We start from the raw sequence: 26,206 nt of genomic DNA on the forward strand, positions 1-26,206 counted from the left end.
TTGACCATGTCTGATCTAATGCAGCACAAGATGAAGAAACTGAGGTTTTTATCTCTGGGGCTGAGATAAACATTGACTATGTTTCAAGATTTGGAGGACAAAATCATTGACATTACAAAATGTGCTATTTAAAAAAAAAAAAAATGATATGCATTCCAACGACTGAGTTGCACATATTTTTTAGTGCTGGAAATATGTGAAGGCTCATTTGTCTCTTTCTTCCTCTCTTCACCCAGAATGCTCTGGACCATTGGGCATGGAGGGTGGTATAATCTCCAACCAACAGATAACAGCCTCTTCCACCCACCGCGCTTTGTTCGGCTTGCAGAAGTGGTACCCGTACTTTGCACGCCTCAACAAGAAGGGTCTGGTCAATGCCTGGACCGCTGCCGAAAATGACAGATGGCCATGGATACAGGTAAAGTGCAGTCACGGGACAGGCGACACACAAAGCCAGGCTTGGCACAATCTTAATCACAGATAGACCTTCATGTGTTGATTTGTGTTACAGTAGGCTCTCTACTGTAGACTAAAACTGAGCTGTAATTTATGATTAGTATAAATAGTTGACTGTGAAAATGCAACAGTTTCAACTTTAGAGTTAATTACAGATACTGTAAAACTGATGGCTCACTTACTGGTAATAAAAAGCAATTAAAAGTGTAAGCTGGGGGTTGAACAGATGCAGGTGTAGTCAAGCGTGAGGAACAATGTTAAAGGGCATAAATATGTTCAGCCAGTAGTTATTGCTTCTCACTTGGTGGTAATGATTTGCTAACAGTTACTCGACTGTGCCAGGTGCCAACTATTTCAGCTTTATTTATTTTAGGTTAATATGCCTATATTGTAACTGCACTGACAGTTAGAGCTGTGTTTTGTGTCATAATTTCAGTTTGGCATTAGAGTTCCAGAGCAAAATCTACAATGGTGAATGTGGTGCATTGATTTTTTCTCTTTGTTCCCAAATGGAATCTGGTCTACAAATCACTGTGCTGTCAGGAGTGATCTGATATATAATCTTACACAGCAGTCAACTCTATCATTAACAGTAATTTTTCTCTCATCTGTAAAAAAGATTGACTTCTGCATAACAATTCATCGCCTCTTTTTGTCCTTATAAATACCCCAGATTGTTTCTAAAACCGTCATCTACATAAAATGAAAAGAAATGAGATGCTTACAGAAGAAAAAACCCTTGTTTTACTACAGCTTTGTTAAAGTTAACCTTCATGCTGTATCGTTAGTCCGTGCTTATTGTCAACGAGCCATAGGCAGATTGATAGAATAGATTGGTGATCTTGAATTATTTCTGCACATCACATCCTGAGCATCTGTTTGCCAGTCCTGTCCTGCAGCGATCCCATTAATTGTATTCATTTAAGACTGTTTCAATCCTGAATAGTCATTCCACATGTTGAGAATTACATCATTTTAAACCAAGGACTGTATGTGCAGTGAGGTCTCATTGCACAAGGCAATGATTAAAGTGATTCTGTTGAGTCTTCTGCACCTCCCTCACCTGCAATTTATGATCCCCAGGCCTTCGGTGCCAGTCAAAAGTTCGAACACACTTTCCTATTCCCTTGAATGAGAAAGTGTGTCCAAACTTTTAACCGGTACTGTATATCTAAATCATTTTCTGGATTTACGTTGAGCAAATAGTCATACATCATGCCAATCGTATATTAAACAACTGTCAGATGATGTATAACTATGATATATACTGTGTATTTTTTTCTTGACTCAAGTTCTAGAATATAATAGATAGAAAAACAAATATACAGATAGTGTAATGCAAATGAATTATTAACAATTTAATTAATCAAATATGATAATAAACAATGGTTTCTCAGCTTTTTTTTCTTCCTTTTTTTTCTTTACATTTTCTTACTCTTGAGTCCCTTCTGACAGAAATGCTGACAACAACCTTTGAAGTGGGCTGTTACCAGATAAATGAAGCACAGACACTGAACCGTGAACAAAATGTAATAGAAAAACATGCTACACCGTGACAGCATGATGGAGAAACAGAAATTGTAACCAACAACAAGAGAATGGTAAGACAGGGCAAAAAAATGAAAAAAATGGATTTGTAAAAGGCGAGCGAAAGTGAGAGAGACAGTCAAAGAAACAGAAAACACGAGTGAGTGAGAGAAGGAGCCTGGCAAATGCAGTGGGTGAGGAGAACGGGACATAAAACATTCAGTCGGTTTGTTTGACTTTAATGATGCCATGTGGGATGTTGCGCGGGATGCTTTAGGCATTGTGTGTTTCTACAGAGGGCCTGGATAATTGGGACGTGAGTACAGAGGTGTACAGTCATGTCAGTGTTATGGGATTATGCTAAAGAGTCTGCGGTGTGTGCTTTTGTAGTGTGGAGTGATGCGGTGGGACGGTTTGCATGTGTGCCATGTGAAGCAAGTTATACTGTACTCAGAGGTGACAACCTTATCAATCTGGCTATTTGTAAGATTTTCTTTGGTGCAGTATGCATCTTGCAGGCAGTTTAAGCATGTTTCCCCCCTAAACCTCAGCAAATGTATCCAACATACTTTGAATAATACATTACAGAGCTGCAAGCATGCATCTAATGTATATGTATTTGTTTATGTTCATGTCAGTTCTTGTGCTTGTGAGTTGTGCATGTGTGAGCTGGCTACTGTTCACACATCTATGTTGCATGAGAATATAATTTTTTTTCACAGCCTTGCCACGACAGGCTCACACATTAAATTGCATTTGAACACTCTAGGGAAATATACTGCAGGTCTGACCAATATTAGCAAACATATAGCTCCAGCCAGCTGTGTTTGAGGAATGAAACAATCCAAATCACTGGTGAAGGCTGAAGGTGTCTATATAAAGTTTAATTTGAGTTAAACAGTTCATGACATAGTTAATTTTCAGATGCAGAACTTCATCACATTGTCTTGCATGTGCTGATACATTCAGTACCAGTCAAAGGTTTGAACACATCTCCCCATCGCCTTGAATGAGAAAGTGGTGCTGTTTAAATAAAACCTGCCTGGGTTCTAATTCAGTGTCTGTCTTCAGAGATTTTCCCTTTTCATTCCAGTATAACCAACTCTAGAGTCTGTTATTTAGTTCAGATACAGTATGACCCTGACAAATGCTTCTCCATCACAGTTTATCTCAGAATCACAGCATGACTGCAATTTGTGATAATTGAATAAAGCTTTTGGATAAATACACCACAGAACAAAATGTGTTTTCTGCATTTTTGGAGTGCTACCATATTTTTTACCTAAACCTATTCTTGGATAAAAAATGCGTCAGTGGTTCTCAGGTTTAAACTTAATTCAGCACCTTTAGCGGTAAAAACCATGTCTACTGTGAGTAATTCATCAGTCTCTTACACAATGTCTACACCAGCTGTGTAGCATGTTAGTAGCAGCAGCAGCTTCAGTCCTGTGTCAGCGTCTACACAGGATGTGTTGAGGCACAGTATTGAGTGTAGGTCAGCTGTATTTGGCAGAACTCAAAGCCCAACACACAATCACTGTAGTTGCATGCAACAGAAGCATAAAAATAAGCTTGGTTAGATGTGTATAGAATGAGTGAAACATGAACTGTCACGCAGCCTGTGTGAACACATGTACTGGTAAAAATACATGCGGACGAAAAGCCTTAACAGTACAGTGGTAGCCATCTCTTTCCAGGCAGAACTGTTACAAATCAGTCACAGGCTGCCTATTTCTGGTCCTGCCACAATATCTCAGTGGTGTTTACATCTTAAATTTTTGTTCATGCCGTTTCACATCCTTAAAGCTTTTGTGTCACAACCAACTGAGGAGCACAGCAATCCCTTTGGCCAAATACAATGATAACATGCTTGCATTTCACTGGCTATTACTGCGGGGTTGTGACACTGCCAGGATCATTTTTACACACTGAGCTCTTGGAGAAATATTGGCTGGGTGGCCACTCTTTCAAAAGAACCTCTATTATCCAGACTTGTTGCCAGGTACCATATAGAGTGAAGAGGCATGCAGCCAGAAGGAATTAAAACACACAAAGCTGTAAGGTGTGCTTCCTGTTTGCATGTGTGTAATAGCATGAGAATTTAAAGAGAGTGGCAAGGTTATTTCAAATGTGTGTATAAGAATGTGAGTGTGTGCATGTGCTCACATACATTTTTGTTACAAAACAGTGCCACAGGGCTCTTTGTTTCAAGGACACAGGACAGTGTAATTGTTACAATACCACTGCAAGTCTTTCACCTGTTTTGATTTCAGTGTGCATCTATAGATACAGTCACTCCTTTCAAGACCAGAAAATCTAGTTGCCTCTCGATGGCCTGGATGATTGAAAATATTCAGGAGCTGAAACAAAAATGCCACAAGGTGGAACGTATGTAGAAATCTAAACTCACAGTTAGGGATGCACCGTAATGAAAATTCTTGGCCGAAACCGAAAACCGAAAATGAGGAAACCAAGGCCGAAAACCGAAAACCGAAAGAAATTGTTATGCCAATTATTAGTACCATTGCATTTATGGCTATGACTGTGTACCAACCTCACTAAAATCAAGGCATTGCAATTCAAAGAATAAATCAATTACAAAAGTATGAAAATATTTATTTAGCAATGACATTACAACAATGCACAATATCAAATTAAGTTAAAAATAACACTTAGTGTTACACTTGGTGGAGGGAATCGGTCTAATAAGCAGCAACACAGAGCTATAAGCACGCTTTACTCTCACACGCGCTGCATTTATAGTCACACAAACACACACACCTGTGCTGTGCGCTTCTCCGTCTCCAAGCGGGTTCTCCGCATCCATCGCGGCCCGGATCATTTCTTGTGCGCGCTGCTTTAATCCCACATCCAAGTAATGATCTTTATAACGCGGATCAAGTACAGTCGCGATGAAGTGCAGAGGATCCAAATAGATCTCAGTGAAACGTGTGCTGGCAGACTGTAAGAGTGTATTACACTTTAGTGCTGCAATTAAAGGAATAACGTCTGCTACAGATGCATCAGAGGAGCTGATCTCTTTAGTTAGCTGTTTCGGCCATGTTGTTTCGGTGATAAAAGTAAAATTTCGGTGGCCGAATATTCGGTGCATCCCTACTCACAGTTCATGTGGAACATCTTAGGTTTTGTCTTATTCATTTTAATGCAGAGGTTAAAAATTCTAGCTCTGCCTACTATGCTACTCTTATTGAAAACAATCAGTCAAACCCAAGATTACTGTTCAGCACTGTGAGCAGTGTCATTGATCCTCCCTCGGGCCAGATACTAGATGCCACCCCTGAGACATGCAACACATTTCTTTCCTTCTTTACCCAGAAGGTCTCAGTTATTAGTAGTATCTCGCCCGCTGTTTCTCCAATTATGGTTAAAAAGCCCTGCACAGTTTCTCTCTGCTCATTCAATACAGTTCTTCCAACTTCACTGACTGATATGATAATGAAAATGTAACCCTCAACTTGTCCTAGATATTATTCATGTAAAAACTCTAAAGGTCATTTTTATTACAGTTTCCCCGTCTACTCTGCACATTTTAAACTGCTCTTTGTTGAAAGATTCTGTTCCTGAATTTGTTAAAACTGCTCTTGTTCAACCACTTTTAAAAAGCTGTCTCTTGATCCTTCAGATTTTTACAATTTTAGGCATATTTCTAATCTCAAGATTTTAGCTAAGGCTTCACAAAAGTTTATATCAAAAATATGTTTGAGAAACTCCAATCTGGTGTTAGAAAAAACATAGCACTGAAGCCACTTTTCTCAAAGTTATTAATGACTTATTGTTGGCAGCAGATGCTCCTTGTTCTCTTGAAGCACATTATTTGATACCAGTGACCATGATATCATGGACCATCTTGAAAACTGATTTGATACCAGTGGCACTGCCATGGTTCAGGTCCTACCTAAAAGACAGATGTGTCTATATTGCTATCACTGATTCTAGGTCAGCTACAAAGTGTTTTCTCTGTGGGGTGCCCCGGAAACCAGTGCTAGGTCCAATCTTTTTGTTTTACATTTACACAATACACATTCACACACTCCCTTATATTCAGACATATCAGCTTCCATTTTTACGCAGACAGTCCTTAGATCCATTATTTTTATAATTTCAAGGATTAAACCAGTTTTTTCCTCCAAAATTCTGAAAACTGTCATTCAGGCTTTTATAACCAGTCGATTGGGCTATTGTTAACGCCCTGCTCTCTGACATCTGCAAAAAATCCTTCACCCGTCTCTGCTGCCAGGACCTTAACTCGGTCTAGGAAACATTATCACATTTGACTGATCCTGGCTTCCCTTCACTGGTTACCTGTTGCTCTTAGAATAGATTTTAAGTTTTTATTGATTACTTACATAGCCCTGAGAGGCATTGCCCCAAGCTATCTATCAGATCTCTTATTGCCCTGTGTACCTTTCCTCTCCCTGAGATCATTGGATACGTCGCTTCTTGTTGTTCCAAGGTCCAGATTGATATATAAATGGGATAGAACCTTTGCAGTCAGGGTTTATAGACTTTTATATGACCTGCTTGAGAAGATCAGGGCTGCTAACTCTGTCTCGTCTTTTAAATCACTGTTAAAAACCCACTCGTTTAAAATTGCTCCTTGGTGATATTATATTTTATGACATTTTAGCTCATTTACAGTATTTGTGTTTCTATAATGTACTTAGTTTTTTTATGGCTTTTAGTTTGTTTTAAATGTTTTTTTTTTGTAAAACACTTTGTAACTGCTTTAAAAAAGTGCTATATAGATAACATTTATTATGAATTATTATTATCATCATTAGAGTGTAATCAACATGTGGTATCTCTTCACTTTCTATGTGCTTGACCTTTGTGTGTGTGTGTGTGTGTGTGTGTGTGTGTGTGTGTGTGTGTGTGTGTGTGTGTGTGTGTGTGTGTGTGTGTGCGTGTGTGTGTGTGTGTGTGTGTGTGTGTGTGTGTGTGTGTGTGTTATTTGTCCTCAAAGTACTCTTTGGGCTCATTTTATTGATGCCACATGTCTTGCTTGTTGATATGATTGTACTGGGTAATAATGAATGGTCACAACAATATGAGCAGAAGCCAGGGAGTGGGCTCTCATTGCAAATTAATAAGCTCATGCTTGATGCTTGTTTTGGTTTTAGTAATGATTCATAATTCAAATTAACTTCTGACATGAATTACTGTTGTGATACCATGCTCTAAAATTAAAACTCTAAATAGCAAACATTGTGGTAACATTGTTGAGACCATGCGCATGTTAACGCATATATCAAGTGTCTTTGCTCATAATATAACTGGGCCTATGTTGTTGCAAAGACCAGTGGGAAGTAGGACCATGGCGTAAAGTAAGATTACTGTAGAAACCAGGTCAGAACAAATCAGTGATGAGTGGTAAATTAAAGCCACAGGACATAGTCAGTTCCAGGATGTTGCCGAAAACAACATGCGGAACATTTTCTTGCAGTAGTCAATGTTTTTCAGAGAGAAAACAGGTTAAATCACACCACCAAAACAATTGATAATTTCTTTGTGCTGCAAATAGAGATAGCGAACAGAAAGAAATTGATGTGGAAGTTCTTTCTCTCCTTCAGAGGCTCATGCATTTTACCTAGAGCACTGAGACACACGAGATCCTGTGTGTTTCGGGAGAAAGGAAAGGGTCAAATGGGGAAAAGGGTAAGAGTTCATTCTAAACTTTATTTTCTGCAATTTTTATTCACAATCTCTTTTGCACAAGGTTTGCAAAACCAAACTTTGAGAACATGGAGTTCTGCTAAGGATACACATTTCTGATACTTTATTATAACAATAGAAACATTTTAGATGTTTTGTGATGTTTGATCTAGTGCTGCACCAAAATACAAACAGAATCATGGTAATAGCTCTTTGTACAAAAAAAACGTGGACTTGTTTCTCAGGAGTGTCATTTTTATATCTGACATATATGATGAGTGTGTGGACAAAGGTCTGTACATGGAGGATATTTGCAAACGATGCCTCACTCAAACAAATAAATGTATCACCATTAGCGTTGAAGTGACAGAGGTTTGTTTCTGAGTGGTCATTAAAAATGTGAAGGATCACCCCAATTACCCCAGCAGTGGCCTTTCAGTGACAGGGCTTCTAATTAGTGAGAAAAGTATCTGTCTCTATGGAGAAAACTGAGAAGAACGAAGAAATGCTGTGAATGAGAAAGAGTGGGTCATTGCAGCTCTGAGCCTCTAAGATGGGTCCTTATGTATAATTAACTTGATACATTGGTTTAAGTATGTAGAAAAAATATGTGTAATTGAGTCTTGTCTCTACAAATGGAAATTAGCGAGGAAATCCACACTCCAGCAGAATTATTACACATTACTCCATTGGTTTTTGACACTTCAAACAAGGCTGGTGAACATAAACAGTTATTTTCTTGTGCTCTATCCTTGAGAGCCAATACTTTAATCTGTAATGTCCTCAGGAGATATAGCTTTTAGTTGTTTTTTTTTCATTAACAAAAGGAGAATATAACTTATTGAGCTCTGGCTATCTGTATATTTTACTTGTAAATTGCCTTATTTCACAGTAATGCTAACATTTCTGCACCGGAAAATGAGCTCAAGCCCCCCAGAATACCATCCTGAGCACGGTCACATTGTCGATGTAGACTCCTATTTCTTTTGGATGAGCTTTAAAAGTGTTCATGTTTTTAAATAGGACACTGACTTTTTTCAGCTTCACAATTATACACTGAAATTCAGACTTGTTTGTTTGCAATCAATCAGTAATTGATTTTTTTGTCTAGAGACTACATGATCTTTTAAATGAGACTGTGAGGATAAATTCTACCATGTGCAAAGCTGTTCATGTTCATAGGAGTAATACAATTTTTTTTTAATGTAATCTGCTTTTCTTTTTGAGGTTTACCATTCAAGGTTAATGAAAGTCTAAAAAGAACAGATAGATGTGTTTTTACATTTTTTCAAAGGGTGAAATACATTTGCCAAAGAGTCTTAGTGGCTTGCTGAGAACATTGTGCCAAAATGATCAATGAATAATTCTCATCAACGCTTATTTGCTTTATCACATTTGTCACAGACTACCACAGGTGTGAAACAATATTATAATATTGAAATTGTCTTGTGTAATCCTGCCCTACTTTTTGTGTTAGTATTAATATTCACTGTAGAAATAGGATGTGTGTGTGTGTGTGTGTGTGAGTCAGTGAGTGCAGTACATGGGTGTATGTGTGACTAAGCCATCACAGTGCCATCACTTAGTCACCACAGACTTCCTCATGTTTTCTCAGTGAAGTAAGCTGTCATCAGCTGTTACCAAAAAATTACAAATGAGTCTGAAGAGACTAATTTTTTTAGACAAGTTCACCAGAATTACAGGGTGAGCAAGGGATTTTTGTAGTCAAGCCAGCAATAATGGTTTTAAGTCAGACTGTTGTTAGACATTACTCATAGGTCTCTGAAGCTCTCTGCCATCCTGACAGTAATTGGAGATATGTGGTGCAATTTTTGGTAAAGAGCCTGGATGGAGCTATGAAAGAACCAATGGCCGCTACTTAAGTGTGATATGCTGTCAATCAAACGAGAATGCTGCAAAATGAATTGAAGTGTATGACTCTTCAACTTTTAACCATTTTTTACTGCCACCAAGATATCCAATAGAAGATGTGGAACTGATTAATGAAACTGTTTTGACCAGTCACTGAGACCTTATTGAGAGAAGTGACACAGAGAATTGCTGGTGAAATTTTGGCCACACAATATGGGGCCCACTTCTTAGATGACATACAGCAAAAAAAAATGGGAGCAAACTTTAATATTAAACCTGCACTTTTCATTTTGAAGGATCATATTCATTAATTATCAAGTTTACTATTGTAACATAAGCATTATAGATTTAGTAATTGAGAATGCTGGCAGCATGTAAAAACAAAAACCTAAATTAAACATAAACATCAAAACCCATCCACTAATTACAATATCTGTAACTCTGCCAAACATATTGCTGCTAATTTGTAAGAGAAACATTTGTTTAAAATGTGCATTTCACTGCTGAAATGTACTGAAGTACTCTATTAAAGTGGCCTGTCAGTGAAAAACATGCCAAAGCCAATCTTAAACTGGTGTGAAACGTGTCCGTTGTGCTTAGATAATAATGATCTTGCTTTGTGTGTGCTGAGCAGGATCTATGGACGCATTCATCACTTTCCTCTTTCTGAGCTCTCGCTTTGCCTCCTGGCTCTCCAAGCCGCTTTACATTGGCACCATATTGACAGTCTGCACAGGGTTGACAGACTGGATCTGGAGCGTGAGGATTGATTAAATGTTCCATTTGATCACAGACTTTCTGAATAAGATGGATGGCCCTGACAAAAAAGATACAAGGGAGTGAATTGATTCCCATGCCCACACTGCCCATGCACACATACATAGTCTCTGAGAAGCCTGTAATTTCTTGATTTTTAAATTTTTTTTCCACAGATTAACCTGCAGAGGAGAATGAGGGTCACAGGCCTAATTACCCAGGGTGCAAAGCGTATTGGCAGCCCGGAGTACGTGAAGTCTTACAAAGTAGCCTACAGTGATGACGGGAAGACCTGGAGAACATACAAAGTCAAGGGCAAAGATGAGGATATGGTGAGACGCATACGTCGGCACACGTACACAGACGTACACGCCCCATGTCATTTTCCCATTATTTTTTCCTTTACTTTCTAAGTCTGCAATAAACAGACAAAGCTACACACACACGTGCACACACAGCAACTAGAGGCACTCAGTCAAGGGCAGGGTGGAGGACATGATGAGATGGCTTTTTAATTAGCTAGCACACACCGGGCCCATCTTACTGCCCCTTACCCCCCTTCACTTTTATGACTTCTAGATTGAATTTTTATACTATTTGGGGATGAAGAGCCACCAAATAGGCCACGTGGTGTTCTATCATTCCTGACAGCAAACCACGGCTGTCCTCTATTTGGCTGAGCGTCAAATGACCCCGACCTCCAAACTGCTTCTCAAATGTATTACACGGAACAATGAGCCTGGACTTGAATATCCTATGATCTCAGTTTTGTTTTCTTGTCCGTCTTGTATTTCTCTTTTTTGGCATGTCTCAAATGAGCATCTGAGTGTGCATTTGAGTGTGTTTGAAGTAGTTACACGCCTTCACCCCTGACCTAATATAAGTTGGTAATAAAATGTTTTTATCATTGACCTGTTACCTTTCAGTGACAGATTACATTTCCGGGCGCGCAGGAAAAGACACAGCTCTATTTCTCCATTGCTTTCTCTGTTGCCCTCTCTCTGCACCTCACACATACAGTACATCAGTCACTCAAATCGGAGAGTTTCTGTCAGACTGTCTCAGGTCATTTGGATAAAACACCCCGGAAGGTATAACAATATAATTGGACCACTAATTTAAAACACACCACTGTTCTTATAAATTACAGGCTCAAATGGTGCGAGAAATTGTCTATTTTTTCCCTGTAATTCTAGCTCATTGACCTTGAATGACAGCAATTTGTTGAGTGCGGAGTAGACACTAGAGACAGCGCTGCAGACTGACTGCTACATTATGGTAAAACTGATCTGCTGCACCATCCTCCACAACCCCATCTGCTGTTATTTCATCCCCTGCAACAGATTTTCAGAGGAAATGTCGATAACAACGCTCCATCAGCCAACTCCTTCACCCCTCCTATTGAAGCCCAGTACGTGCGCATTTATCCCCAAGTCTGCAGGAGGCACTGTACCTTACGCATGGAGCTGCTTGGATGTGAGCTAACAGGTGAGTGAGCTAAGCTTGCCATCCAACTGTACACACAAATTATTCATAAAATGATCTGAAAATCCATTGCAGAATGCCTCCTGCACAGTTGTTTTATGCTCTGCTTGCTGCTATGTGGTAACAACACTTAGAAATAGACTTATTTTGTTGGGATTGTACAGTCAGACTAATAAGAAACTAATCTGCTTGTTTTTGTTGTTTTCTAGGCTGCTCTGAACCACTGGGAATGAAGTCAGGACATGTCCAGGACTATCAGGTCACAGCTTCCAGCATCTTCAGGACGCTCAACATGGACATGTTCACATGGGAGCCAGGAAAGGCCCGTTTGGACAAGCAGGGCAAGGTCAATGCTTGGACAGCTGGACACAGTGACCAATCACAGTGGCTACAGGTAAGAAATGATCTGAGTTAAATCTGTTATGTACTGTAATTATTAGATCAACATCTTAGCGGGGAAATTAACAACATATGGCGGGTTTCTTGTAAATAGCTGGCTTTCACTCTGCTGAAGGATTAGCCCTTACCTCCCTGGCATAGGAATCTATGGTGTGTAAATGGTAATGCAAGCCAATGGAATCAATTATATTTTATACAGAAAGACTTCATTTATGTGTAGTGTCAGCTGTGAATGAAATTATATCTCAAAATCCTACCTCTGTTCTCTGTTCTGCTCTGTGCTCTCAGTATTATTCTTAGAAACAGTCAGTAATCTGTAGTCATTTCTTTTTCTTTCTTTTTTTCATGGAAGTGGGTTTGAATCCAACACCCACACGGGCTCTGTTGAACGAGTTTTAGCCCTTATATATTTGGCTGTGGCCCAGGATTTCTATCTGTTTGAAACCAGCCAATCCATTTGTTTTCATTACACTAACTGATGGCTGAAAATGTCTTCTGAAAGGGACGAGACACGTCTCTGAGTGAGCGTTTACACCCTAGTCTTTCTGCTTAACAATATGTGAAATTGATGTAGGCCCAAGGAGTTTAAGATACATATCAATCAGGCTCAGTCATACCCAGTATGCCCTCACATATGGCCTCATGTATTCGATTTTTTGGTGTGTTTTTTAACATAAAGGGGAGTAAATACTCACTGCTTTTAGAGCAAGAAACCACATCTTACTTCACGCTGTAAAACAGATAACATAGAAGGAATTGTGATGCGGATCATCTTCTCAGGGAATTGAAGATCAGAATGATTTCTTTGATTTCTCAGCCTCTCTGCTGCACTCACTCCACGCATACCACCTCCCAAGCGGTGACACAGTAGTCACACTGACTTGTCTGGCCATTATTATATTGGCTGGGTCTTGAGTCAGATATGTATTTTATTACACTGAAAGCTTTTTTCACCAGGGATGAAGGTATGCAGGGCTGTGCGTTGGAGGAGACAGGTACTTAGGCAGGCTGCCCCATCCAGGCCAGGGAGCTCGGCTAAGCAAAATTGATTGCTGTGGGTAAAGGAAAACTTGTGGTCTCATATTACATGCTGTGCCGGCAGGAAAGGGGAGATGCTATACAAATTGCTATTTTTTTAACACTTCCACAATCAGTGTTGTCTGTATGCTTGTTGCCATGGCAAATAATTGATTTTCTGTGACGTTACTGAACGACTTTAAACCTTACTGATTAATGGAATTAATCAGCCTTAATGACAAATTAAGTATTCCTATTAATCAAGACAACTGCTCTGCCGGGCAGTGGAAGCAGTGGGAATCTCTTTACAGACACCAAATATCAAACTGGATTTCTTGATGCATGGGATTTTACTAAAATAGCTAACAGTGGAGTCATCGACTGAAACAGATTTTTTTCTCACAGCCTGCTCTGAATACTCATCTGTTGTTGTTTTTCTCGATATATATTATTATCTTGTCATTTTATTATTTCTAAACAATTCCATATTTCTGAACACAATACATGATGCCTAGCATCCAAGTCTGTTTGACAAGACATTGACAGTTAATTATTTTTCATTGTTTGATATTATGGATTGAATTAGCACATTGCTCCACTGAGTTATGTCCATCAGAGCAATGGATGGCTCAAATATTTGATGAGTTGTTTGCATGTAATGATTTGGTTAACATGATGAGACCATTCCATCAGACAACTGACACTTGGTGCAGACAAAACACAAGAAAATCTTGAGCAAACACCAAGAACTGAGCCTGTTTGGGGACTGTCCAAGCTAAAGTTATTCTGGCCTGGCAGGAGATAAAACGACACAGAGGGAGACTGAATGAGAATCTTTCGAGATGTTTTCAAGAGCGGAGCTGAAGCTGTCACACTGAGCTGCCAAGTGTTCCAGCTGACATCGGCTGATTAGTTGATTTTGCACATTTACATGTCCACATAGCAGAGTGAGTTCGCCAGAGAAACAGTAGCTACTTTATAATTTCAAAGTGTCACTGTTTATATACCTCATTTCAGTACTGTGGAGAGTTTTTGGGTGTATGATAGTAAACATTCCTCACACTATTGTTATTTATGTCAGCTTTTTTTATTATTATTATTATTATTTGATTTAGTCTTGTCCTTAGGCCTGTGTCAAATGTCAAAAGTCAGTTTTGTTAAGTCAAGTTTTTTGTTGACTAACGGTCTAGGCATGTTGTTCTCATCTTAGTTAAAGAAAACCATAACTATTTTTTTATAGTTTTTAGCCATTTTATTGACAATTTATTCTAGCCAAAACCAACCTTTTTTTGTCATTTTAGTTACCATCAATATGTTAACCTAACTCAATTTATTTGTGGTGAGCCTTAATGTGTCTCTTCAAGTTAGTGGTATTCTTACCAGTTGTTTTATGGCCACACTTTTCCCCCCCTGATAAAACAATGCATTCAATTTTTTTTCTCAGCCTAATTGTGACAAAATTGAACCAACTGCCTGTTTCTTTCTCATGAGCCCTGTTGTTGTCATTATTAATGTTAACTTGCTCTCTGTAAAATAGTTGATGTATTCCTCACTGTGCTCATTGTGTGGGTGTAGTCGTGATATGGCACGTGCAGCACAGGAAGCGCAACTGCTGCACATGTCGTCCAATTAACAGGATACTTGGATTGTAATTTAGAAATAAACAATATTTTGCCTCTTCTTATTTGTCAGTGAAAATAAAGAGAGATAGAGAGATTTTTTTTTGTCTCATGTTGATATAGTCACAGTTAGTGTTCAATGACGTTGGCGCTGTCTCATCAGCGTCTCGCCTTACTCATGGAAAAAAAGGTTGTTGACTAACATATTTAGTCATAGTTTTTATTAACGAAATTAACACTGCCTCAGACAGAGAAATCTGGGTGGCATGCAGTGATTGTGTCTCTCCTAATCTCATCTTAATTGTACTGCAGTCTCCAAAGGATTCACTTTTCTGAATCACAATGCAGGATTCTGAATCACAACTCATCCTGTGGGTAGCACTGGACGGGATCCAGGTGATGTATAAATCGACTGGAAGTGAAGAATTGAAAACTTGAAATATGTATTGTGCTGTCTGTCCACAGTGAACAAGCACTCCATTCAAACATACCTGGACCCATTCACATCTTCGGCCTCTGCTGTGGTATTATTTATATACAGAGTAACATCACTGACAGGCCAGGGTTGTTAACATGAGAAACGGCAAAGGTAGTACATGATTTGCATTTCATTTAAATATGACATGAAACTTGAAATTATACCACAAAACTAAGTTTGTATAAGTTTAACAGCGATCCACTTTGTAATAAATTCTGACATTGATCTGAGTCCAAAAATACTGTTTATCAACACCAACTATTTAAGGTACACTGTGAATGCTGAGACACTGTTCACACTTCAGAGACTGCAGAGACATTTTGTGTCGAGAATACATGCCTGATTGAATTTTAAAAGAATGTTTACAATGTTTGTGTTTCTATAAAGACAAACTTCTCACTTTCAAGAAAAAGCAAATAAAAAAGATTACTAACAGAGCAGGTGATGTAGTTAGTGGTGGTATTATATTGCACTTCCAGTCTATTTGCAGCTAAACATACAGGTGTACATCTTTATTTATCCAAACATTGACATACTCTTTGACATGAAAAGATATAATTCCATACGGCGCTAGATGTTGGCTGGTTGACAGTGTTTATTATTTAAAATAGGTTGAAAAAGATCCCAGATCAAAGATCAAATTGCCTCCACCTGAATAAACATTATGCGTGTCTTCTCACAGTCTTACCAAAGACTTTGGTTTGCTGCCATCTCTTAGCTTTGTACACAACTGTAGCTAACCCTTTAGCTTAGCTATAGTGCAGTTTCCAATGTTTCCTAAGCTACTGCACACTCTTAACTACAGAAGATATATTCTCAATCCCTTAAGACTTTACAGACTTTAAGACTTTACATTATATTCACTTAAATTTAGAGCATATACTGTGCATTAGTGGTAGACTGGTTCACAAGTGAAACAAAGAGAAAGGTCTTAATATTATCGGATATGTTCCACATACTGTAGCTGCATTTTATGTCACCGTCACATTATTTTTAGCCCCCCTTTTGGCTCTCACAAGCTCTGCAACTGCACCTGTGCGATATAATTCAGTACAATAAAACAAAGCCTACCTGCCTTCGACATCATTATAATGTATTTTATGTACATCTGTACAGTAGATGAAGACGAGGTTTAGGGTTTTTTATCTCTATATTTCTAAATTTAAATGTAATGTACCAAATGTATGTCTTGTGTAGAAATGGCCTTGAGCAGACACTGATAGCGCTGAATGAAACACTTCATTTTTGTAACTTGTTAAATAAATGTTCAGCCCTGCAAAGGTTACAAAACAAGCTATGAAGTAAATATGTTCTGGTGGTTCATTTGGTATTCCCTGTCTCAAAGGTTTTCACACCCAATTGTCTCCTTGAGGTGATAAATATGTGTGCCGTGTGGCTGTGGCAAGCTGATAATCACCTCCACCTCTGATGATGCAGAGTGAGCTCCAACTTTAGTGTGAAAAACTTTGAAGGAGCTACAGGAGCCCCTGTGCTAACGGTACGCCTGTGTTCATGTTAAATTCAGCATGCAGTCACACATCAGCTAATGCAGTAATACGAGCAGTAACATGTCATCCTTCTTTGCTGACAAGTCATTGATGTTCCATCACAGATAAGTACAGCAACAATTTACTTAAAGCTTTACTTGTGTTACCAGCATCTATAAATACAAAGACAGTGTTAGTTAATGATGACTCAAAAAGACACAAAATAGAATTTACACCCAAAAACAAAACATTCAGCTGCAGGGACTTGAGCGTATGTAGACTAACATATGCAGAGCAGTGCATACATATCAATTACGCAAATTACATCTGTGAGAGTGGAGGTTTGCATAGGCAGCTGCTGAGGTGCACAGTGTCAGTAAAGCACTACATGCACATGGGGTAAAAGTGTTTCTCTGCTGGAACACATAGGACCAATAAGAAAGCACAGTGGGAGACTATAAACCAAGAACAGGAAGACAAAGACAAGTAAAGAGAGAGTAGAGAGAAATTACCTGTCACAGTCACAGCTGTTATTACTCTAGTGCTAGTTAAGGTGCATAATTTGCTGATTGCACGTATCTTAGTTTCTGTTAACTGGTGTAAGCATTCTTAAAGCTGTAGTTTCTGATCATTGAGGAAATAGTCATACCCTCACTCTTAATGACTTCAATGTGGTAAAAGTCGATTACAAAAACAGTATATTGTTGTTCAGGTAAATAGGTTGTAAGAACAATGAATGGCGATGTCACAAATATGCAATTTTTGATTAAGCTGTGTTGGAGGTTGGCAATCCTGAAAAAAACATTGCAGCTGTAGGAGAGAATTGGGTTTCAGCCATTTGTTTCTCAACTTTTCCCAACTGGCAGAATCCATCTGTGCATGGCCAACAGAGATGATGAAGTCCCGCAAAAGAGGGAGTCAAGACACGTTCACGCTTTTTGGCTAAGACAAGAAACCACCTCTGCACCCCTGAAAGACCTTGTAGACACGTTGAACATGGTCTGAAGGGACCAGCAGAAAATTACACCCAAAGACAAAAACACAAAGCATTTGAGCTTTTGAGTCATGTAGAGGATTGTTGAACGCAGCAAGAAGGCTTGAATGATACCACGAAGTATGATAGCGTCTGCGTGGCCGTCTTCCATTTATTCACATTATGAATGAATATGAAATGATAGGTGTGCTCAGGACAAGCTTTGTGATGGCTTCCTGCAGGAGCTCAAGGAAAACATTGACGTCCATGGTGGTTAGAGTATTATAATTTATAACCACTGCAGTGCTAGCTGGCAAATACAAAGGAGTATTTTTCGACAACTATCATTTTGGGCCTTGTAGAAGAGCACAGTCTAGGAGAGATAATTCCTCACATTAGATCACCAGCAGGCTGATAGAGTATAGTCTTGTCATGTTCAGACTGGGCACAACAGCTGGAAGTAACCCAACACTTCATGTGAAATGATCAATCTTGTACTGCCCACCCGCACTGGGTCACCTTCTTCCTCTCACCCTCTCCTTATCTTGAGAGTGAAAACTCCCTTTTTGTGTCATTAATCATCATCATAACAATCCAGTATATGGTCACTGATGAGTTAATAAGTGGCACTGAGAGCCAAGACATGTATGGACATCTATGAGTCCCTCTGTGCATCAGACAGGGTCTGAAGGGTCCAGGAGAGGGATTTTGAAGACAGCTAAATCTTAAATGAAATTCCGAAAAAGCTATTATACAGTAACAGATTTCCCTCACACTCCCTCAGATTTTAAACAGTAATTAATAATAATAAAGATTAATTAAAATAAGTCTAATGTTTTGTAGCCAAGTACACAGCTTGCAGCAATTTGGTTTATTTAGTTCAGAAATAGTAGTTATTTAAATAATCCTGACTGTAAATGAGTGTTCTTAAATGGTAATAATGTGAGTTTTGGAGTAAAAAATGTCAACTTGTAATAGAAATAATTATTTATAACAAACAGTGAATCATTTTCATAAATGTAAATTAGCTTGCTGAGTGGTTTTAATTGCATTAAACATGTTCATCAACCTGGAAGCATTTTGAAATTATTCATTTAAATGTGTAATTCGGAATGTGCATCAATTAATATATTATCAATCTTAAATGTACCAGATGTTTGCTAATGGCCTCTAAAACATCATAGCACCTTGATACTCAGAGCACTGTCCCGTGTGGAGTACAGGCTAAAATGTACAATAAGTGGACGTAATGCAAGATTGATTCCCTCTCAGTGGCTGTGAGCGCGCATTTGTTGTAATCAAACCGGGTATTATCATTACACCAATTTTGTCGAGCGCAGCTTCCTAATCAAATCGCTACCTCAAATACAGCACTGCTGACAACAAACTCTATTTCTTTTAATCAATAGAATTAGCCGGATGTTTGTTTCATCAAACCACAGCGGAGAATGCCTTTAATTTGTCCCATTGAAACTCTCATCTCTTCTTGAGTGTTTATGCAGCAAAGATGAAGCGTGTCCTTTCTAAAAACAGAAAAGCTGCCTCCGAGAGAGTAAAGGCATTGTAGCATGAAAGGATTTAAAAGGGATTTTGATCATGTGGAATAGCAACAATCATGTCTTTATTTCAAGAAACAAGACTACAACTTTGTTGAAATTATTTGCACAGGAAATAGACAGTAAGAATTTGTAGGGGTCTTTCAAGGGTGAGCTGTCTTCTATGTCCTTCGAGTTTGATCCCCCCCGGTGGAAAACACACTCCTTACAACTATGAATTGTTAGCTATCAAATCCAGCATTTCTATTACTGGCATGTATCGATCTGGATAAAACCAGATAAAGGCACTTGTCCCTGCTGATCTGACTATTCAAAGTTCTTATCGCATTAAATACATCTGTCATTCTACCAGCTGCTCTGCATTTTATCATCATTTGTCCCACTACTCTGCACACAAAACTGAATCAATAGGAACGGCACCTGCAGCCAAGTTTCAGTGCTGAACTAATTAAAGAAACAGAACGCTAGAAGGACAATGTTTCCAGGTGGTTTCTGTCGCAATCAGTGAGAATCACAAAACCGTCTAGCCACAGCTGCGAGGCCAAAAAAAGTGTTAAGTATGAAATATATACAAACACTTGAGCATACCTTCTAATCTGTCTTGCTGCGTCTCCATGTTAGTGGATGTAAATTTCATCTTGATTCAATGTTCACAGGAATTAACATGAGAATATTCAACACAAGTTTTAACCTTGGTGGGATATACAGTGTTTCCAACTGAGCCAAACAACTATTAATATTTTTAAGTTAGATTCCTACATCCATTATCTGATATCTTCTTTTTTTGTTTGTTTCACAATTTGTTGACAAGATCTGAGCTATGGCACTGCTCACTGATACACAGCTTGGAAGTCGGGATAACAGATGTAACCATGACTGCAAATTGCTCAGCCAGCACTTGTTATGGCAGATGTGCCAGCTCATTTTCAGAGAAGCAAGACCAAATCTGCACCAAGTTACCATGTACAGCGTGTGCATCATTAGACATGGCGACATTTTGAATACGGAGGATCATATTAAGGGGATAGTTGTGGGTCATTATCAGACTTCTATGGAGAGGCGTGTCAGATGAGACCCGTCTGATATCAGTTCTCTGACTGCTGGCAACCCAGTTAGAGACTTCTTTATATTACAAAATGTAGTCCAATTTGAATAGACATAAATACAATACGTTGGTTCAGAACTGTTGCCTGGAGCTTTTGCTAATTCAGTCATCTTGACAATATTATCCAAGAATTCAAGAAGAATCTTAGAAAGAATCCACACTAATTTGAAAACATGTCTGATGCAAATTTCATTAAGGCATTATCGTCAGAGCCTCATTTTAATCCTGTCCAACATGGCTCTTTCTTCGCTCTATTTTATTCAATTTCCCTGCAGCTAGGATGCTGATTCAATTAGCTTCTAAATGAAGTTACGGAAGGGATGGTAAATCCATCTGCTTCCCTGATTCAATTGGCTGGTTTTTAGTGTACCCTCCTTTCAACTACGTATATCCTTAAATGCACAGGTCTGCTTGGAACTAATGTAATGTTACTCTTTTGTTTTCACTATCCAAGGAAGCCATCTTATCCTTCAACACCACGTACTGATGCTCATCTCCCTTTCCCTTAAGCTCACTCTGTCCCTCTCACTCCCTCTTAACTAACATAGGATGCATTTATCCGTTTTATCTTGGGATGATTGATTCATGAGTCTGCAGCAGCACCAGCTGTAATCGTAGGATCTGCAGGAATTGTCAGAAGTGAAGGCGCCAACTTAAATCAGTGCAGCAGAGACTGGGCCTATGTGTATCTTGCATGTGTATCTTGGTTGTTTCAGTGTGTCTCTTAGCCATCTCTTGACAAGCGCGGTATCCTCCACTCACATCCATACATTTAAATCAGACATCTTTATGTTATGTACCCAGGAGCATGCATGCTACATACTAGTATTATGATTAATTCAGAATAGTCCAAAGTTGAGCCAGGGCTCTGCAGAAAACTGGGCATTGATTCATTTCAGGGTAAATATCACATGTCCATAAATGTTATGTATTTAGTAATTTCACAGTCACCTTTTTTATTTCTTGTGCAGTGCAGCATGGTTATAGCGTTTTGTGTGCGTGCATGTGTGTGTGTGTGTGTGTGTGTGTGTGTGTGTGTAGGTGTGTGAGAGTGCACATGTGAGAATTTGTCATGAATATTTTATATACCATGTGAGATGCAGGAGAGTAGGGAGGTTTGATGAGCTGTAAGTGCAGCAGGCAAAGTCAAAAACGATTTTATTTTTAACTCACCTATTTTGTAGGACCTGTAAAAACCTGTATAGCCATTGTTAGAATATGAACTCCATACTTTAAATCATTTTACACATGCTTAATATTCCAACAGAGCTTTTATTCCTCTATCACATGAACTACAGATTTAATTCCAGGCAAGATCACACAGGGATACTGACTACTTCAGATTTGATCAGTGAATAAAGTGTCCATCACATGTCTAGTCACAGTGAACATTAAATAGAGTGTGAAATCCCCCAAGTCCTGTACTAGTGCAGCATCAAGTCCATTTTTTGTGCACCTGGATCTGAGTCGCTCACTTCACTCATACTGACACGGGATGAAACTCTCAGGGTGTACAGATGCTGCTCTCCTTGCTGTAATAGCTCTAAATGATCCAGACCACCATGGTTGATTTCCTTCCTGTTCCTTTCGCCATGGCCAATTCCCTTCATCTGTTCCTGCAGCCATTTAGAGTTAACTTGACAAGCTGAACTGAGGATCCATCTGTTTTATGGCTGTATGCTCTGAGTGGTCTCTTAGAATTTTAGGTAGTAATGTTTGTGCCTTCATGCACCGGCTTTGATGAAAGTCAGCCTTTTGTCTTGTTTTTTGGGGGGTTAGGGGGTCAAATAGGAATTTAATATTAGTTTAATGGTCTAAATGTACACTTCCTTTTTTTAAGGCACTCAAATTATTTGTGTTCAATTATAGATGGAGAAAAACAGTTTGACAAAATAAAAAGCTGACCAGGCATGCAGTGTTGAAAGTAGTTGGTCACTTTTTATATACAGACTTTATTAAAATGTTAGCATAATAACAATACAACCTCACCAATACTTTTAGTTTTGAGAAGCTCACAGGATATTTACATGTTTTTTGATAAACAAGACTAAGGGGAAATATTTACTAAGGATTTGCAGCTAGGTTTAGACTAACACCCAGATTAAGTTGTTCCTTATTTATTTTCTTGCTGGATGAATATTATTATTATTATTATGAGTACTATGAGTATTATATACTATATTCTTCTTTTCAACCAATATTTAAAATTCCGCAGCAGAGAAGACTTTCTTTTGTGTGCTTTTGCTTTGCTGCAAGGTGAGTCAAATTTGACCTGAAGATGGCGCCAGATAAAAAGTCATTACAATTAGGAGAGGATAAGACTTATTCTCTCTGCATCATAAATGTTTGGACAAAATGTCACTTCGTCCAATTGCCGTGGGCAGATGAACTAACTAACTGATTGACGTCCTATTTGCTAATCCGGTTAAAAATCTGAGCTGTGAGCATCCGTTGAGTAGATTTATGCTGGTCTTTGCTTACTGTAGGGATATATATATGCAGGTGTCATTCGGAGATGGGAAAATTTGAGATATTTCTTGACAGAATAACAAAGAATTTAAATTCAATTACATGCAACATTGCTTCATGCGAGTGTGCTGGCATGAGGAGAAAGTGAATGTAGTAAGGATAGAGTGAAGAGGAGGGGGAAGGAAGGGAGAGGATGTTTAGTGCATAGTGATGTCCGTGCCATGTAAAACGGTTTGGCTTACAAATGTGTGTGCTAGCCGCCATTGTGACTCCACCTTAATGTACTGCCAAATCAAGTAATTTTGCCCTGTAATGAATACATCTTTTCCCATGTCAGGACAGCTCATTCCATATGGAGTTGCTGCTTTTAGTCACATTCCACATTTAGCATTTTAAAAAAACGCTGCATACGGGTCACATTTCAAAAAGGAGATGGTGTGTCTGAAGACTTCAGGCTGGTAATGAATGTGGTCTGTGCCACACTGACCAGGCTGAGTCAGTATGATACTGCCATGAGGGGACTTTTTCTTTGTGTTGTTACCTCTACTATCCTCAATACTCAGCAACCACCCATTTCAGATATCATCTCTCAATTGAATGGGTATGATCAATTGTTATCAGCCTTATAAATATGGATTAGATGGGGCCTGCTACACCCACTAGTAGGTGCATATCAACCCACACATTATGTTACACTACAAAATAATTGTGTTTTATGATGATGAAAAGATCATGATTTGGGTTAAAATGGTCACTTGAAACATTGTTAAATGTGGCAACTGATGGTTATGAATGCAGTAAAATGCTGAGAGAATGTCCCAACAGAGGTCTTTAATTGTTGTCATCTACTGCTTGCATTTGGCAGGTTGCCCCAGCTAACTATCTAACCATCCACCCCAGGGTTTCCCACAGCACTTTACAGTTAAGGCGGCCGCCTTAGCAACACACGCCTGCCGCCTTAACTACCGTCTTAAAAAAATAAAAAATAAAAAACAAAAATAAATATATATATATGATCAGGGCCTGAATTTCAGCGCGGGATTGCAGGTATTGCGCACAATTTAATTGATTCCCGCAAATCCAACACTTATATTCCCGCACACATTTACAGCGATGTATATTAATGTTCAACCAACGTCTGCAGCGGTGTTTACTGCAGGACGACTGGCCGGAACCGCTATGTCCGACTGTCTGACTTCGACCCTGAACACACCTGTAGCTCTCGCTGTACCTCCCGCTAGCATAACACAGACACGCTAACAGTGATATTAAATTTAAGGAAACAAACACAGACCGCTGGTTAAAACATAAATCTACATCATCTGAGGCAGAACCTGCTCAGAAAAACTAATGAAAACAGCGCCATGTGATGTCATCATTAACAACGTTAATCCTCAGACAGGTAACTGTGACGTTACTATAGCAACACGTTTCAGGCTTTCTCATTCAGCAGTCCTGAAGAGAGAGAGTGAGGCAGATTCAACAAAAACGTGATGCTACTGAAGCTGAATATCACTACTTAACTGTATAATACTATATAACTTGTAATTACTATAAAATATAGTTCAGAGAATAAGTTAACTATATAAAATAGACTCACTGGCCTAACCTGTGCAATCTAATTTAATCCAATACAGCAGCTCTGCTATAAATTCTACATTTATGAAGCTTATACTACATTTTTTAACAAGAAGGTGAAAATTCTGCTTTATGTTCATTATTGAGTGATTGTGGTGTATTAGGATGCATTATATTGAATGGTGTTCTTAATATTTTGTCCATTCCATCAACATACATGAGGAGGGCAAAATATTAGGAACACCTTTCAATATACCCTGCACCCAATGTCTCCTCTTAACAAGGGAAAAGTCATCTTATCAAGTCATCTAATATAGATGCCATATGAACTACATCACATCCCCAAGTCATAATTACTACAGCCACTAGATGGGGGGGTGTAACTCAAAAGGTGACCTCCATCCTTCCAATCCATATCTATAAGGAAGATAACCACTGATCAAGTCCATTCAATCAAGTGATAACATTCAAAGCAGGTAAGGGAACTGAGTCACAATTCAGACTGCTGAATGCCTTCCTTTTACTGTGTGAGTAGTCAGACATTTATACCTTCTGACAGCTTGCCACCCCTTGTGGCAACACCGGTCACTAAAGGTGTCAAAAAAGGAAATTTAGTCTGTGTCTGCAGCATGTGTGTGTCCCATATGGGCCACAGTGAAATTGAAAAAAGGATTTAACATTAATTTCAAGCACAGATTTTGACTGTAGATTTCTGTGTGTTACTTAATCACATGTTGACTTAAAGCCCTATACAAGTGAAGTCACATTTAGGTCATATTTAGTAAGATTATAAAGTAATGATTGAGCTGCAATGATTACTTGATTAATTGATCTACATAAAATTAATATAGTTATTTTTTTGAAGAAATATGCCAAAATCATCTTGTTCCTGCTCCTTTAATGTGAATATTTTCTTGTTCCTTTGTCTAGTAGACAATTACAGTAAGGGACTGTAATATTTAGTCAAGCTCTCATCAAGCCTGAAAATATACATTTCCAAACAGGGTATGTCGTCATTCCATGTAATTAACTTGTAACCCAAGGCGCGCACAAAAATCTTACACATCATTGATTTTCATCATCTTCATATTCATCATCATTATCATAATCATTGTTGTCGTCGTCATCATCATCTTATTTATTTAGAACCTCAGAAAATGCACTGAGGGAGAATCCTCTCTTCCAATAGTGTCCAGATACAGACATACAATAAATGCAGACAACTATAATCAAATAGCCAGTATACATACCTTTGAACTAAATATCCAAAAAATACACCCTTCCCTTCATGCTCCTTCAGAAGCTCCGCCACCCAAATTCATGGACACGCATTGCCAAGGCAATCTTCAAAAGAGAAACATTGTGGAATTTAGAGAGATGCATAAGCTGTAGAGTCACTTCTGTTACTCACACATTATCACTAGCAGACAAAAGATTTTATCTCATGTGAGCACAACAGTCCATCCACACTCTCCACCTCTCTGAGGCCTTCACACTTTTTCTCAAACCACCTGCGTTCAGCATCTCTGTCCACAGAAGCAGCTGCCTGTCAGCTGCAGTTCCTGGGAAGCTGAGAGAACAGCGTCCAGCCAAACTGCCTTCGCCAGGCTGATAACGGCAGAAATTTACTGAACCAAAATAGTTTGTATGTCAGCTCCACAAGAATAAATCAGCAGTATTGATATTCATTGCTTCATGTACATGGTTATTAAGCTCAAAACACATATACAGTTAGATATTTGTGTGATTTAAACAG

At 38.7% G+C, this 26,206-nt stretch overlaps 1 protein-coding gene across 1 annotated transcript in view; it reads left to right on the forward strand.

The window, feature by feature from the left end:
* LOC133978730 (EGF-like repeat and discoidin I-like domain-containing protein 3) overlaps window positions 1-26,206 on the forward strand; it is an 88,031-nt gene that overhangs the window by 44,700 nt on the left and 17,125 nt on the right. The window contains exons 5-8 of the mRNA XM_062417033.1: window positions 237-418; window positions 10,461-10,616; window positions 11,628-11,772; window positions 11,979-12,163. Coding sequence (XP_062273017.1) covers window positions 237-418; window positions 10,461-10,616; window positions 11,628-11,772; window positions 11,979-12,163 — 668 coding nt within the window. The remainder of the gene's footprint in view (window positions 1-236; window positions 419-10,460; window positions 10,617-11,627; window positions 11,773-11,978; window positions 12,164-26,206) is intronic.

Source organism: Scomber scombrus, chromosome 4 (genome assembly GCF_963691925.1).
Source record: "Scomber scombrus chromosome 4, fScoSco1.1, whole genome shotgun sequence".
Lineage (NCBI taxonomy): Eukaryota > Metazoa > Chordata > Actinopteri > Scombriformes > Scombridae > Scomber > Scomber scombrus.